General features: G+C 37.7%; 5 protein-coding genes across 8 annotated transcripts in view; 3 read left to right on the top strand and 2 right to left on the bottom strand.

Annotated features, from left to right (window-relative positions):
* Positions 1-1,205: 1,205 nt before the first annotated feature.
* Positions 1,206-2,559, top strand: LOC113209261 (coatomer subunit zeta-1). Of its 2 annotated transcripts, none has more exons than XM_026426685.2 (5): positions 1,206-1,367; positions 1,614-1,859; positions 1,937-2,070; positions 2,172-2,262; positions 2,375-2,559. In XM_026426685.2, the coding sequence occupies exons 1-5, from the start codon at positions 1,350-1,352 to the stop codon at positions 2,420-2,422; spliced, it is 537 nt and encodes a 178-aa protein (XP_026282470.1). In that variant the 5' UTR covers positions 1,206-1,349; the 3' UTR covers positions 2,423-2,559. The 2 variants fall into 2 exon arrangements, with proteins under 2 accessions (XP_026282470.1, XP_026282471.1); XM_026426686.2 differs by having other exon boundaries at positions 1,327-1,457.
* An 80-nt stretch (positions 2,560-2,639) lies between these two features.
* On the bottom strand, positions 2,640-3,965 carry LOC113209260 (NADH dehydrogenase [ubiquinone] 1 alpha subcomplex subunit 8). Its single transcript, XM_026426684.2, has 3 exons — positions 3,726-3,965; positions 3,108-3,283; positions 2,640-3,021 (listed from the first exon to the last, which is right to left on the bottom strand). Exons 1-3 carry the CDS (start codon positions 3,852-3,854, stop codon positions 2,784-2,786), a joined length of 543 nt encoding a protein of 180 aa, XP_026282469.1. The 5' UTR covers positions 3,855-3,965; the 3' UTR covers positions 2,640-2,783.
* A 184-nt stretch (positions 3,966-4,149) lies between these two features.
* On the top strand, positions 4,150-5,827 carry LOC113209262 (protein cornichon homolog 4). Its single transcript, XM_026426687.2, has 5 exons — positions 4,150-4,388; positions 4,613-4,681; positions 4,915-5,027; positions 5,116-5,256; positions 5,387-5,827. Exons 1-5 carry the CDS (start codon positions 4,311-4,313, stop codon positions 5,454-5,456), a joined length of 471 nt encoding a protein of 156 aa, XP_026282472.1. The 5' UTR covers positions 4,150-4,310; the 3' UTR covers positions 5,457-5,827.
* A 505-nt stretch (positions 5,828-6,332) lies between these two features.
* Positions 6,333-9,689, bottom strand: LOC113209258 (protein wntless). 2 transcript variants are annotated; one of them, XM_026426681.2, is made up of 3 exons: positions 9,542-9,689; positions 8,050-9,420; positions 6,333-7,958 (listed from the first exon to the last, which is right to left on the bottom strand). In XM_026426681.2, the coding sequence occupies exons 2-3, from the start codon at positions 9,265-9,267 to the stop codon at positions 7,542-7,544; spliced, it is 1,635 nt and encodes a 544-aa protein (XP_026282466.1). In that variant the 5' UTR covers positions 9,268-9,420; positions 9,542-9,689; the 3' UTR covers positions 6,333-7,541. The 2 variants fall into 2 exon arrangements, with proteins under 2 accessions (XP_026282466.1, XP_026282467.1); XM_026426682.2 differs by having other exon boundaries at positions 9,498-9,586.
* A 267-nt stretch (positions 9,690-9,956) lies between these two features.
* LOC113216311 (glutathione synthetase) overlaps positions 9,957-11,114 on the top strand; it is a 5,350-nt gene continuing 4,192 nt past the window's right edge. For both annotated transcript variants that reach the window (XM_052264526.1, XM_052264525.1), the window contains exons 1-3: positions 9,957-10,090; positions 10,166-10,349; positions 10,421-10,496. In XM_052264526.1, the coding sequence (XP_052120486.1) occupies positions 9,979-10,090; positions 10,166-10,349; positions 10,421-10,496 (372 nt within the window). In that variant the 5' untranslated portion in view covers positions 9,957-9,978. The remainder of the gene's footprint in view (positions 10,091-10,165; positions 10,350-10,420; positions 10,497-11,114) is intronic.

Here is an 11,114-nt window from a genome sequence, read left to right as displayed (position 1 = left end):
CCGATGATATCCGTCTGAAAGGAAACATTAGCCAAAAACCTAAACGTGATCCGAGGGGGCAATAACTCCCTTTAAATGTGTACACATGATTCCCGAAATCCATGGTTCCTAGTGATTCCCGTCATCCTATGTTCATTCCTTGGGTTTTCTAGTGGTAGAAAACGCTTATTTCGACTAATTTGAACGTTGTTTCGACTAATTTGTACGAATTCCACTAGTTTCTCGCTTATTTTAAGCGATTTCTGTTGATTTCGATTGATTTTTATCCTGTGATTCCCAGGCAGGTGTACACATGATTCCCGAAGTTATTGCCCCCTCGACGTGATCATTGATGATTGCTGTTGATATCAGCAATCATCAATGATTGCTGATTTTTCAGCATACAATGTACACTGTTGAGTTTTCAGTGTGGGGAATCGTCCATAACACAAGACCGCTACCCTCAGATTCGTTCAAATTATACTGGAGCTCGGCGCCTGCAAAAATCGGGGTAGGCAACCGCAGGTCGGCGTGCACTGCTGGCAAGATGTTGCCTACCTATCAGGCACCAAGAGGCAAAAGGCGGACGTGCTTTCTGGATGATCCCTAGCGCACCGATTTGGACCGAACGGTTAGGTGGCAAAATAATCATTCAAACAAGCCGCGTTTTAAATCTGGACATTTGGACATCATACGCGAGCCGTGCTCAAACCGGCTCAAACTGTCATCTTGCAACAATTTACGATGGACTTCAATGATGGCCCTGCCTGATGCTTTTAGGACCCCATGAAATTTGTCGTATTCACCCTTAAAATTCACGTAGTTATGGAAACTACCCCCTAGCACAGTTATACCGTTTGTTTCGGGCTACTATACAACAGTTTTGCGGACTTGCCCACCTTTGGCGCCATGGTGCCTTTGCGAATGGAGCGAGTTTTCAGAACAGAACTGAGTTTACTCCTAAAGATATGTCCTTCTTACATTATTCTGGTGTAAATTCGGGCAAACTAATCCTTCTGTGCTGCCGCTTTTCAAAATTTACCGCTTCGGACGGAGGAACCGCGTCGAAACCGCGCCGAAATACCCCTCTGGAGCAGGACTGAATTTACACCAGAATTACCTACGAAGGACATATCTCTAGTCTACTGTAACATCGTGATAGTTTTTTTCACGTTGTACGATTTTGGAATTATACCGTACTTGTTAATTGCAAGGGTTTGCAGGCCTGTAAAACCGCTTCCCTCTGTTCACTGCCTTCTCTATCTCTACCATCCGATCCGGTTGTTGAGGTTGTTGATGTGTCGGTATAGCAGTAGGCATTTTACATTGAAGAAAGTTTAATTCAAGTGCACAACACATTAAGCTTCAAAATGGAAGGATCTCTTTTGGTATGCTTAAAATCCTTGACAAATTTTGTAAATTGTGCCATTACTTTGCTATTGATTCAATTGTCATGTTACAATGACAGTAGCAATTAGGTTAGGACATTGCATTTTAAGATCTCCCTTTTATTGTAAACATTTTTTTTTTATCGTTCAGCTATTTATGATTAGTTTTTCAACAAATTTTTAAAATGTGAGCTTGCCTTACATTAGGTCATTTTTTATGGACATTTCTTTTATGATTGATTCTAGGAACCAACATTGTATGTTGTCAAAGGTATGGCAATATTGGATAATGATGGTCATAGAGTCCTAGCAAAATACTATGACAAAAATATATTCCCAACTGCCAAAGAACAGAAAGCATTTGAAAAGAATCTGTTTAACAAAACTCACCGAGCCAGTGCAGAAATTATTATGCTTGATGGTCTGACATGCGTGTATCGCAGCAATGTTGATCTGTTCTTTTATGTTATGGGTAGTTCACATGAAAATGAGGTATGACTTGTATGGTTCATTACAGTTGAGACACTTAAAAGGCATATTCCCCTTTTACCAGCGTTTTTTTTCTACAGTTGATCCTTATGACTGCACTCAACTGCCTCTTTGATTCAGTAAGTGCCATCTTACGGAAGAATGTGGAAAAGAGAGCTCTATTTGAAAACCTTGACATAGTAATGCTTGCCATGGATGAAATTTGTGATGGAGGGTAAGTATTAAATTTATAAAATCTACAGTATTGTTCTTCATTGTTGTTCAATTGTAAGACGTAGTTTAAAATTAGTTACTAAATAACACATTTCTGTCCAGAATCATCATGGAGGCAGACTTTAATGCAGTTGTACAAAGAGTAGCATTAAGAACGGATGACATTCCCCTAGGAGAACAAACTGTTGCTCAGGTACATGTCTACTTTCATCACATTTGCTGTTTTTTCAGGGTTGTTCTATTAACACAACGGTAATATATAATTTATTCTACAGTCTGTTTAACACTGTTTTCCTTCCATTCAGGTATTACAGTCTGCCAAGGAACAACTGAAATGGTCCCTACTGAAGTAAGAGAAACGTTTTATGCATAATTCATTTCCGTATTATACCCAAAAATAATTCCCAAAATATTTGAGTATAGTGTCATTATATGTGAAAAAAATTTATTATAAATTACATTAAAACCATACAATTTCAAAATTTGAAAAGTTCTCCTCTTTTGACTTTACGTAATAATGAACTCAACTGTTACCTCAATCTTGAAAAAGAAAAAATTGTTTACCAATAATCAAGGGAATCCTCAGTTAAGATTTAATTTCACAAGAAACAACAAAACATCCAAAGCAACCATATATATTACAAATATTTCCAGCAACAATGTACAACTTTTCTAAGTGAAGACTGGTGTGTACTGATAAAAACACTATACATTTTAAAGTGGCCTTCCAGCATCAAAGATACCCTGCCTCTCAAATGTTGTCTTGGCTTCCTTCAGTTTCTCTTCAGGAAGCTTAGGAGTAGCGTCGCCATAGACGGGGTATTCGGCTGTAGGCGGTTTGGGTCTCTTAGAATCATGAATCTTTGGCTCACAAAAATAGAATGGACGGGGTCTCTCCACCCCAATGTGAGTCTTCACACACTCATCAAAAACATTCTGGGTCTTACGGCAACTGCCAAACATGAAATGGTTTCCATATAAAACAAGTCATGAGTTACCCACACTATATTAAATAAAAAAGAAACTGATAATACATACCGAGCATATTCGTAGTTGGAGCTGCTTGATACAAGGCACTTTTCGTATTGGATAAATTCAGCTAAGCAAGACTTCTTTACTTTCTTAAAAAATTCGAGGCCACAAGCAGTAACTTGTTTTCCCTCAGAGAGACACTTCCTTGGGTCACCGAGCTCGTCCCGACACAACATAAATTCCTGAAAAAAGAAGAAAGGTTTAAAAAAATTACTCCAATAACACTAAGACAGGAGAACTTAATTTTAAGCTATTGATCGGACAATTTTTATTTTTTTTAAATGTTTGTATCAGTTGCATAAGTCACCTGATGACTATTTTAAATAAAAGCACAGAACAAATAAGAGCATTCAAGGCGCTACTTCAGTAACTGTAACTGTCAAACTGCAACACTCATTATAGTTGCCATAATATTGCAATAATACAGCCGTGGCGAGTGCCCTGACGGTGACCTACACAACCTAACCTTAATAAAGAGACAGAAAACTCCAAAGTACGCTGATTTCGATTTGCTTTAAACCTACCAAGAATAACTATGGTGCGGAACAGACACAAACCATCTCGTATAAAGTTTGCACCTAGCCGTAACAGATCGTAACAAAATACTTAAGTCAGAAGACTCACTTTGCAAGGCTCTTCGCAATACTTTCCCAGATGAAATGCGCCGGTGGCAAACGCAGCGGCAGAAACATTGAGCTCGGGAACAGCAAGCTCCTCCTCAGTAGGGAGTTTAAATTGGCTGGTTATAACCATTTTCGCAGTATACTGATGAGAAACACTTAATTTGTCAGATGCTAGTTGTGGCCCTAACCTATGTTATCGTCGATCTCAGCTGGTGAGGCCACAGCAGAAGCGAACAGAGCGTAAACCTCACAACACTGAAAAGTAATCAAGAAGTACATATCTTTTTTTTATCAGAAGAATAGAGACGTTCTTTATCCATAAAAAGTTTCAATATTTTACAAGGGTCTTCTGATTTTGATATGAGGAACATTTAAACCAGTACCATCTAAACATCGGAGCGTTGCACAGTTGTCAGTACCGATTTCGCGATATCTCGCTTGTCGGTCTTCCATCGAAATTTATTTGTGTTTGAGATTTTATTTAGTAGCTGTGTCAGTGGCTGTGTTTACATTCGCCAATCGTGTTGAAATTTAATCTGCTTCAATTTCTCGAAATCAACAGTTGCCATAGAATAATTGCTTAGATATGCTTTTTTCAGATCCACTTTTATTTGCATTGTGTATGGTGGAGACAGGAGCGGCTCTTTTTCTACTTGTTTACTTTGTATCCTTTTTTTGGAAAACATTCCCTCTTGTCTTCAGTACGTCTCAATTATCCATTTTCGCTGTATTTTACGAAAATGATGATTACACTGACCTTTAAATACCACGTGCCTCGATAATTTTGGCAAAGGAAAATGTCTATTGGTGTTAGGGCTGGTCGTTTGTGTTGCAATTTTACTGTGTTTGTTCACATATTTTGCTTTAATTATCCTTAACAGCTTCTAGATTATTACACTTTCAGACTTAGAATGTGATTATCTAAATGCTCAGCAATGCTGTTCTACTCTGAATATGGTAATTGGTCAATTATTTATCAAAGCATTTTCTTTGGTTGTGTATACATTCATGGTGGATTTAGTCTCATGAGGCTCACTTGACTTGGCTCATTCGATCCACTAATTGGCTAGACAATCACAGTCCTCAAACATTGTAAGGCGAGTTGCCTCACCTGAGGTGAGACAGCTCACCTTGCAATACTAAATCACACATTGTATTCCCGAAATAATTTCCTCTTTCATTATTTTCAGTATGTTATACCGAAAATGGTCGCTCACTTACTTATGACGGTGATGCTTATATTACACTGGCATTGGGTACTATTCCTTACTGCCTTGCCTATAGCGGTTTGGATTGTATATGAGTATGTTATTTGAACTACCGGTAATCTTTTTTATCTCCTTTTATTGAATTATTAGAATCATTCATGTCAAATTATATTTACGTTTCAGGTATATCAAAGTGCCAGCAGGAAACCCGGGTGTTTTTGATCCTACAGAAATTCATAATCGAGGCCAATTAAAAAGACACATGCGTGATTCACTTATTCATCTAGGATACAATTTGCTGGCCTTCTTCATGTACCTTTATTGGTAAGTTCATTTCATCTATAACTGTCCTTATATGGGGTACTGAACTCTGCTCTGGTCAGAAGTTCCTTATTGTGTAGAGTGATAAATCATTTATTTTATGAAGATGTTGATAGTAATTTTTTTTTTACAGTATGATTATTGCACTTTTAAAGGATAATCCCATCAAACAGCGTGATGATGAAATCCAGACTGAATTTTAAGCTTTATGATTCTTACAAAACAAAGGCTTTGATATCTTATTTTTTAAATTTCCTTAGCTCTTTTCTATGGTCATGGGAAAAATGTTGAGGTTGTACTTGAATCAAACAAAGTCTACCAGCTGTCAAACTGATCAAAAAAATATATGAGAGAAGCTCATGACATTTTATACTAGGTATCTAACTCTTAAAGCTTAGTATTTTTCACAGCTTATGTATCATCACTGTTCTTCATCATTCCATATATGTATTCAGTTCTGTATCAAGTAAGTTAATTGGAAAATAGTGTCAGCTCATTTTTTTTCCTGTGATATTTACTGACTGAAAGGGACTAGTCATTTGTTTGAAAAATAAACACAATTTTCCAGCATCAACTTACAGTTTATTGTTTATTTTGGTAGTTCATATGTAGTTACATCATATTGGAACTTTAGTCAGAACTTGGTGAGCGTTGGGTTTCCTGCCACTCAAATGGATCAGTCGAAGAAAAAGAAGCAAAGCTTACCCACCTGTACTCGCTCAGTGGCACGAGAGTTAGATAAAGAAGGTGAATCTAGCAGACCAATATTAACCATTTCCATCTTTCTTTTTAATCTTCAGTTTTAGGCAAAATTACCATGTGTTTTCAAGGCCTGGTCCGCCCGGGGGATAGGCAACCAATCGCTCCCCTTAACACGTTCTGTGCGAGGGGTCCGCGAAACCACACGGGTAGTACCAGCCCTGGTCTTTTGGCCGAACTCACGATGTACACTGCAACACATTTCAGGCCGGGTCCACTGTGTGGACCTCGCAGCTTGGAGCTACAGTTGTGTTGCTGAATACAGGGACGGGGTAAATTCTTTTGTGGAGAGGGTGGATGAGACCAAGTGAATGCCAAAGTACTCAACTACATTCTAGCTTTATTATGGCAAGGAAGAAAGTCACCAAACAATACTGGTAATGTTGACAATGTTGACACAAATCCAAACTAGTTAGCAGCCCATCAGCTGCACATTCGTAACCACTGCACACTCAGAAAGAAGGTAAGTCCAACTACTCGAGCTAAATCAATAAGTTAATAAAAGAGAACTAAGTCTATTATAAATGCAAACTCTACAATACTGGATCAAAAATTAGAAAGAGTACAAATACAGTACACATAATAATGGCTAATATATCTGGGTAATAATGTCACATAATGAATGGACTATAGTCCATGTATAATACTTGTAAAATTCATCGCCACTAAAAAGACATACACATAATATTAAAGAATACTCAAACATTAAACAACTTAAAATTAGTACATTAAATTCAAAGTTGAGAATGAAAGACTATAGGAAACATGTGTGTGTGTTTTAAAAGTTCAAAACACAGACAAGTTGTAGAATCAATCTCTCTCTGGCAATTCCAGCAGTTCGGATAAAAGAAAATGAGACAACAGTATAACCATAGTGCATGCCCAAAGAAAGTTATACAAAGATACATAAAATACATTACAAAATCAGCACATCAGGTACAGATGGGGTACAATACCATTTCTAAATACAAATTACTCGGGTAAAAACATCTACTTAAGAGAGTAAGTGAGATATAAGCCATTAGAACAAATGTTAAGAGCTAGATATAGGTTAAGACAAACAAATTGACACAATACAAAGTGTAATGGATTTAGGGGTTATTTCTCACTGACATTTTCACCTTAGGTAAAAGAGAGTAGGTTTATCATATTCATATAAAAAGTAGTTCTTGAGAACTAAGGTTACAATATTTGTTAAATACTAATTGAAAGGTAAAGCTACACTAGGATAGAATACAGCAAAGATCATTTCAAATACATTAATGTCTTGACAGTTACTTATGCAATTTAATTGATTAAAAATGATTAAGTACGCTAGAGATCAGAATAAAATTGCAATAGTTAATTAGTGTGAATTAATTTTAAAAATCCTGTAGTGGAATCAAATAAAACACTGGAAGTTTAATAATATAGTGATTGGTAACATCCAATAGGAATAAATAGTTTATAAAAGATGTCAGACTTAAAATCACAAATATTGTAAAATACCTGAAGTCTACAAAATAAATTAAACAAAAAAGGTGATTACTTTAATCAAGAGCTGCTTTGCGAGCAAATGATGCAAGAGATGAAATTTCAGATGGCTCTGTAGGCAAGCGACTGAATTCAATCTCTTCACTAACACTGTTGCTATGAGATTCTGATTCAACAGGCCACTTTTTGTGAGAGGGTGCATAAAGGCACAGAAGAGCAAATATGTAAATATTCCACATGCCATATACTCCAGTGAAAAAGGCAGATGTGTATTCAATTTCAAGAGACTCATCCCATTTCCAGCGTCCCTCAGCCACTTGACCCAGGATAAATCCAACAACTGTCATGGCAGCGCAAAGAAGGGTTGCAAGCATCAAAAATTTGAACCGGTAAATAACACCTTCATAATGAAGGCGCCGCACTGCAGACATCCCAGGCAACACAGAACGTTTGGCACTGATATTTTGGAAAACCTAGAAAACAAAAACAAAATAATTATTAGCCAAATACATTTTTGACAAAAAAAAAAAAAATCAATTAAAACGTGAGAAAAACTGTACAAACCTTCCATATCATGTAGGACAAAAATAGGAAGTATACACCAGCTGATATCCCAGCAAGAATGATAAATGTCAGTGCCAGGTTTGTTCCAATGTCAGTAACCCATATGGAATAAAAGGGATTTCTCAATTGAATCCCTCGTTCACACATGTCAAATATAAACAGAGACAGGCAGCCAACACCAACAGCACTTAGATGTTTCCAGTAGACTCTTAAATGGTTGTGGCGATTATCTTCTTGCACCATCATGTGCTCTCCAGCAAACACAAGCCAAAATGATAACAGGGCAGCATAGAAAATTCCTTGTTTGATATCACCCAGGAGGAGCATAAAAGGCATGTCAAAGTACAATGTTAAATATTCCAAGGGAGCATTTAACAAGGTAAGAGCTCCTCCTAGGAAAATAAGCATGTACTCCAACAGGGCAGGAGGTCTTGCAAGCTGATGAACTCTCTTCCAGAACCAGATCATAATTCCAATGATAAATGGGAAGAATACAGTCTTTAGTGAGACCCACACTTTAGTAAAACCTCCATTTTGATTAATCGTGATCAGATAGATACTTTCTAGTTGTCCGAGTCCCTCATTCATATGCTTGAAATGGTCAACAGGAAGACGAATGTTTAACAGATAATAATCATGATGCAAAGATCCTAATTCAAAAAGAGGAACAATGGAACAATTGTAGAAGTAGTCTGACTTTTTACTGTCAATAACACAGTCAAGAGACCGTTCCTCGACAGAACTGGCATATGGCTTCCAAGCATCATCAGGATCACCCTTATTACGGTAACCCAACTTAGCATCAATTGTAATGGTAGTGCGAGGTTTCATTTCATTTTCAGAATGGTACGCGATATCAAACTGCAAAACTCCAATCAGATTTTGCTGCCAGCGTGAGTAATCCAAGATTACATTTTCCCTTGGTATGGGAATTTGAAAAACAAACACAACACGGTTTGCCATCTCAAGCATTGACTCAGCATCCCTGTAGTTGGTGAGTTCTCTGTTCTTGCATGATCCTTCGCCTCGAGTGTAAAACCACTTCTGCGTGTTGTTCCCTGGGTCCACACAGTTACTGCCCAAGACGTTGTAGGCACTTGAAGGTGTAGGGGCTATCAGTCCACCAATAAGGAAGCAAACAACTTGAGCAATCAGTAGCAGAGCTACAAGTACCGATAGCTTCCTACCACTTAAATTCTCAACAATTGTGCCCTGCATCTTGGTTACTTGAACCGACTACACAGGTCCAGGAGAAAACATACAACGCGGTCGTAAACACAGGCTCGCCGGAGATGTTTTCTTGGCGTCGTCGGGGTCGGGCAGTCTATGCTTTTGGTACTGATTTCCGTGAATCAATGCCTTTTCCCATCTCTGTAAAACACAAAATAGTTTGACAAAATAATAAAAGAAATACCAACTTACAGAAGAAAGTAGTCAACTCTACGAACTAGAAATAGGAAGCCGACATATCCAACATCAACACACAACACACCTGCTTGCAACCTGCACCGAGAACCAACAGCGTTGAAAAAAATTCTATGTGTACCTCTGTAACGAGAATGATGAAAAACAAACAGGTCAGAATATATGGTGGGAAATTGCACGTGACCAGGTGGAATCCAAGGGACTGTGGTGTAACCTTAATCTAGCAGAAAGCTAGGACGTTTTTGTGAGGGTTCTTTCCGAGTTCTAAGCTGAAGCTGAGTGTTTGTATTGTGACCAGCTAAAAGCTTACGGAGTCACGAATGTTGAACGTGGTGCAATCCTGTAGTGAGTGATTACCTCCCCACAAATTGTTGCACAAGCGCGACCAGCTCGCTGCCTTCAAGTTTTCTGTTGATTTCTCAGAGAAAACGGTCATTTTTTTTTTTTAATTGTCTAAATTTATGCTTGATTTGTAGTTTGATCCCTGTTTTAAATAACTATATAATGTTGAGCAAAATGGGAACTCCTCGGTTAGACACTTGTATTCCTCTACCAATTGAACAGGAAGAACTTGAAACACTTGTTAGCAAAGCAAAAGACTGGGCATTAATGCATGGTGAGTTTCGATTTACATTTTAAGTAAAGTATTTTTCATTCGTCACAATAAGCACTCTTGAATCTTTTATGACAGGTGCTGGAATGCGACCTATGGATGCATACGATCCAGATGGAATGCGATTTGCTCCGTTTGTATTATTGCCATCCACATTTCCAAAATCAGAATTTGACCGTGCTGTACAACTTCAAATAGTCATAAATGAACTATTTCACAAGGTTGCGCACAATCATGAATTTCTCGTTGAAAGCTTGAAGAGGTTTGTATTAAGTATGTATGAAATTTGTTTTATCTTGTCAGAAATTAAGCATTGTCATTTTCTTTTTGCAGTACTTTAGAAGTTGATCCCTTTACTGCAAAACTTTTCAGTTTGTATGAAACAATCCGCAGAGAAGGTACAGCACAGGTAAATAAGCCACTTTATTAGTCACACTATCTTTCATTTTAATTGAACTCAATAGGCTCCTTCAAAGAATCTTAACGAACTACATTTTAATTTACTACATTCTCTAGAATTTTTATTTTCTATGGAAAGCACTGCAACACAAAGCCATGGTGGATGTATTTTGACAATCCCTTCAGTCAACTTTCAAAAATCTTCATTTTTAAGAAATACACTATTATTGAATCAAATTTGGCTTACTAGTGCTTTCTTCTTGCTCGCCACTGGGCAGTTTAGAAACTATGTTGCTTTAACATGTTGCATTTTAACCCGCGGCGCCCTTTTATCCCGCTCCTTTTCCTTTCCACTTCCTGTATACAGAAGCTGAGTCTCGGGCTCGCCAACACCAACAGCACTTAGATGTTTCCAGTAGACTCTTAAATGGTTGTGGCGATTATCTTCTTGCACCATCATATGCTCTCCAGCAAACACAAGCCAAAATGATAACAGGGCAGCATAGAAAATTCCTTGTTTGATATCACCCAGAAGGAGCATAAAAGGCATGTCAAAGTACAATGTTAAATATTCCAAGGGAGCATTTAACAAGGTAAGAGCTCCTCCTAGGAAAATAAGCATGTACTC

The sequence above is a fragment of the Frankliniella occidentalis genome, unplaced genomic scaffold (genome assembly GCF_000697945.3).
Source record: "Frankliniella occidentalis isolate FOCC.00 unplaced genomic scaffold, Focc_3.1 Scaffold19, whole genome shotgun sequence".
In the NCBI taxonomy this organism is placed as follows: Eukaryota; Metazoa; Arthropoda; class Insecta; order Thysanoptera; family Thripidae; genus Frankliniella; species Frankliniella occidentalis.
Note: the sequence above shows the minus strand (reverse complement) of the source record. Positions and strands in the feature narration are given on the sequence as shown.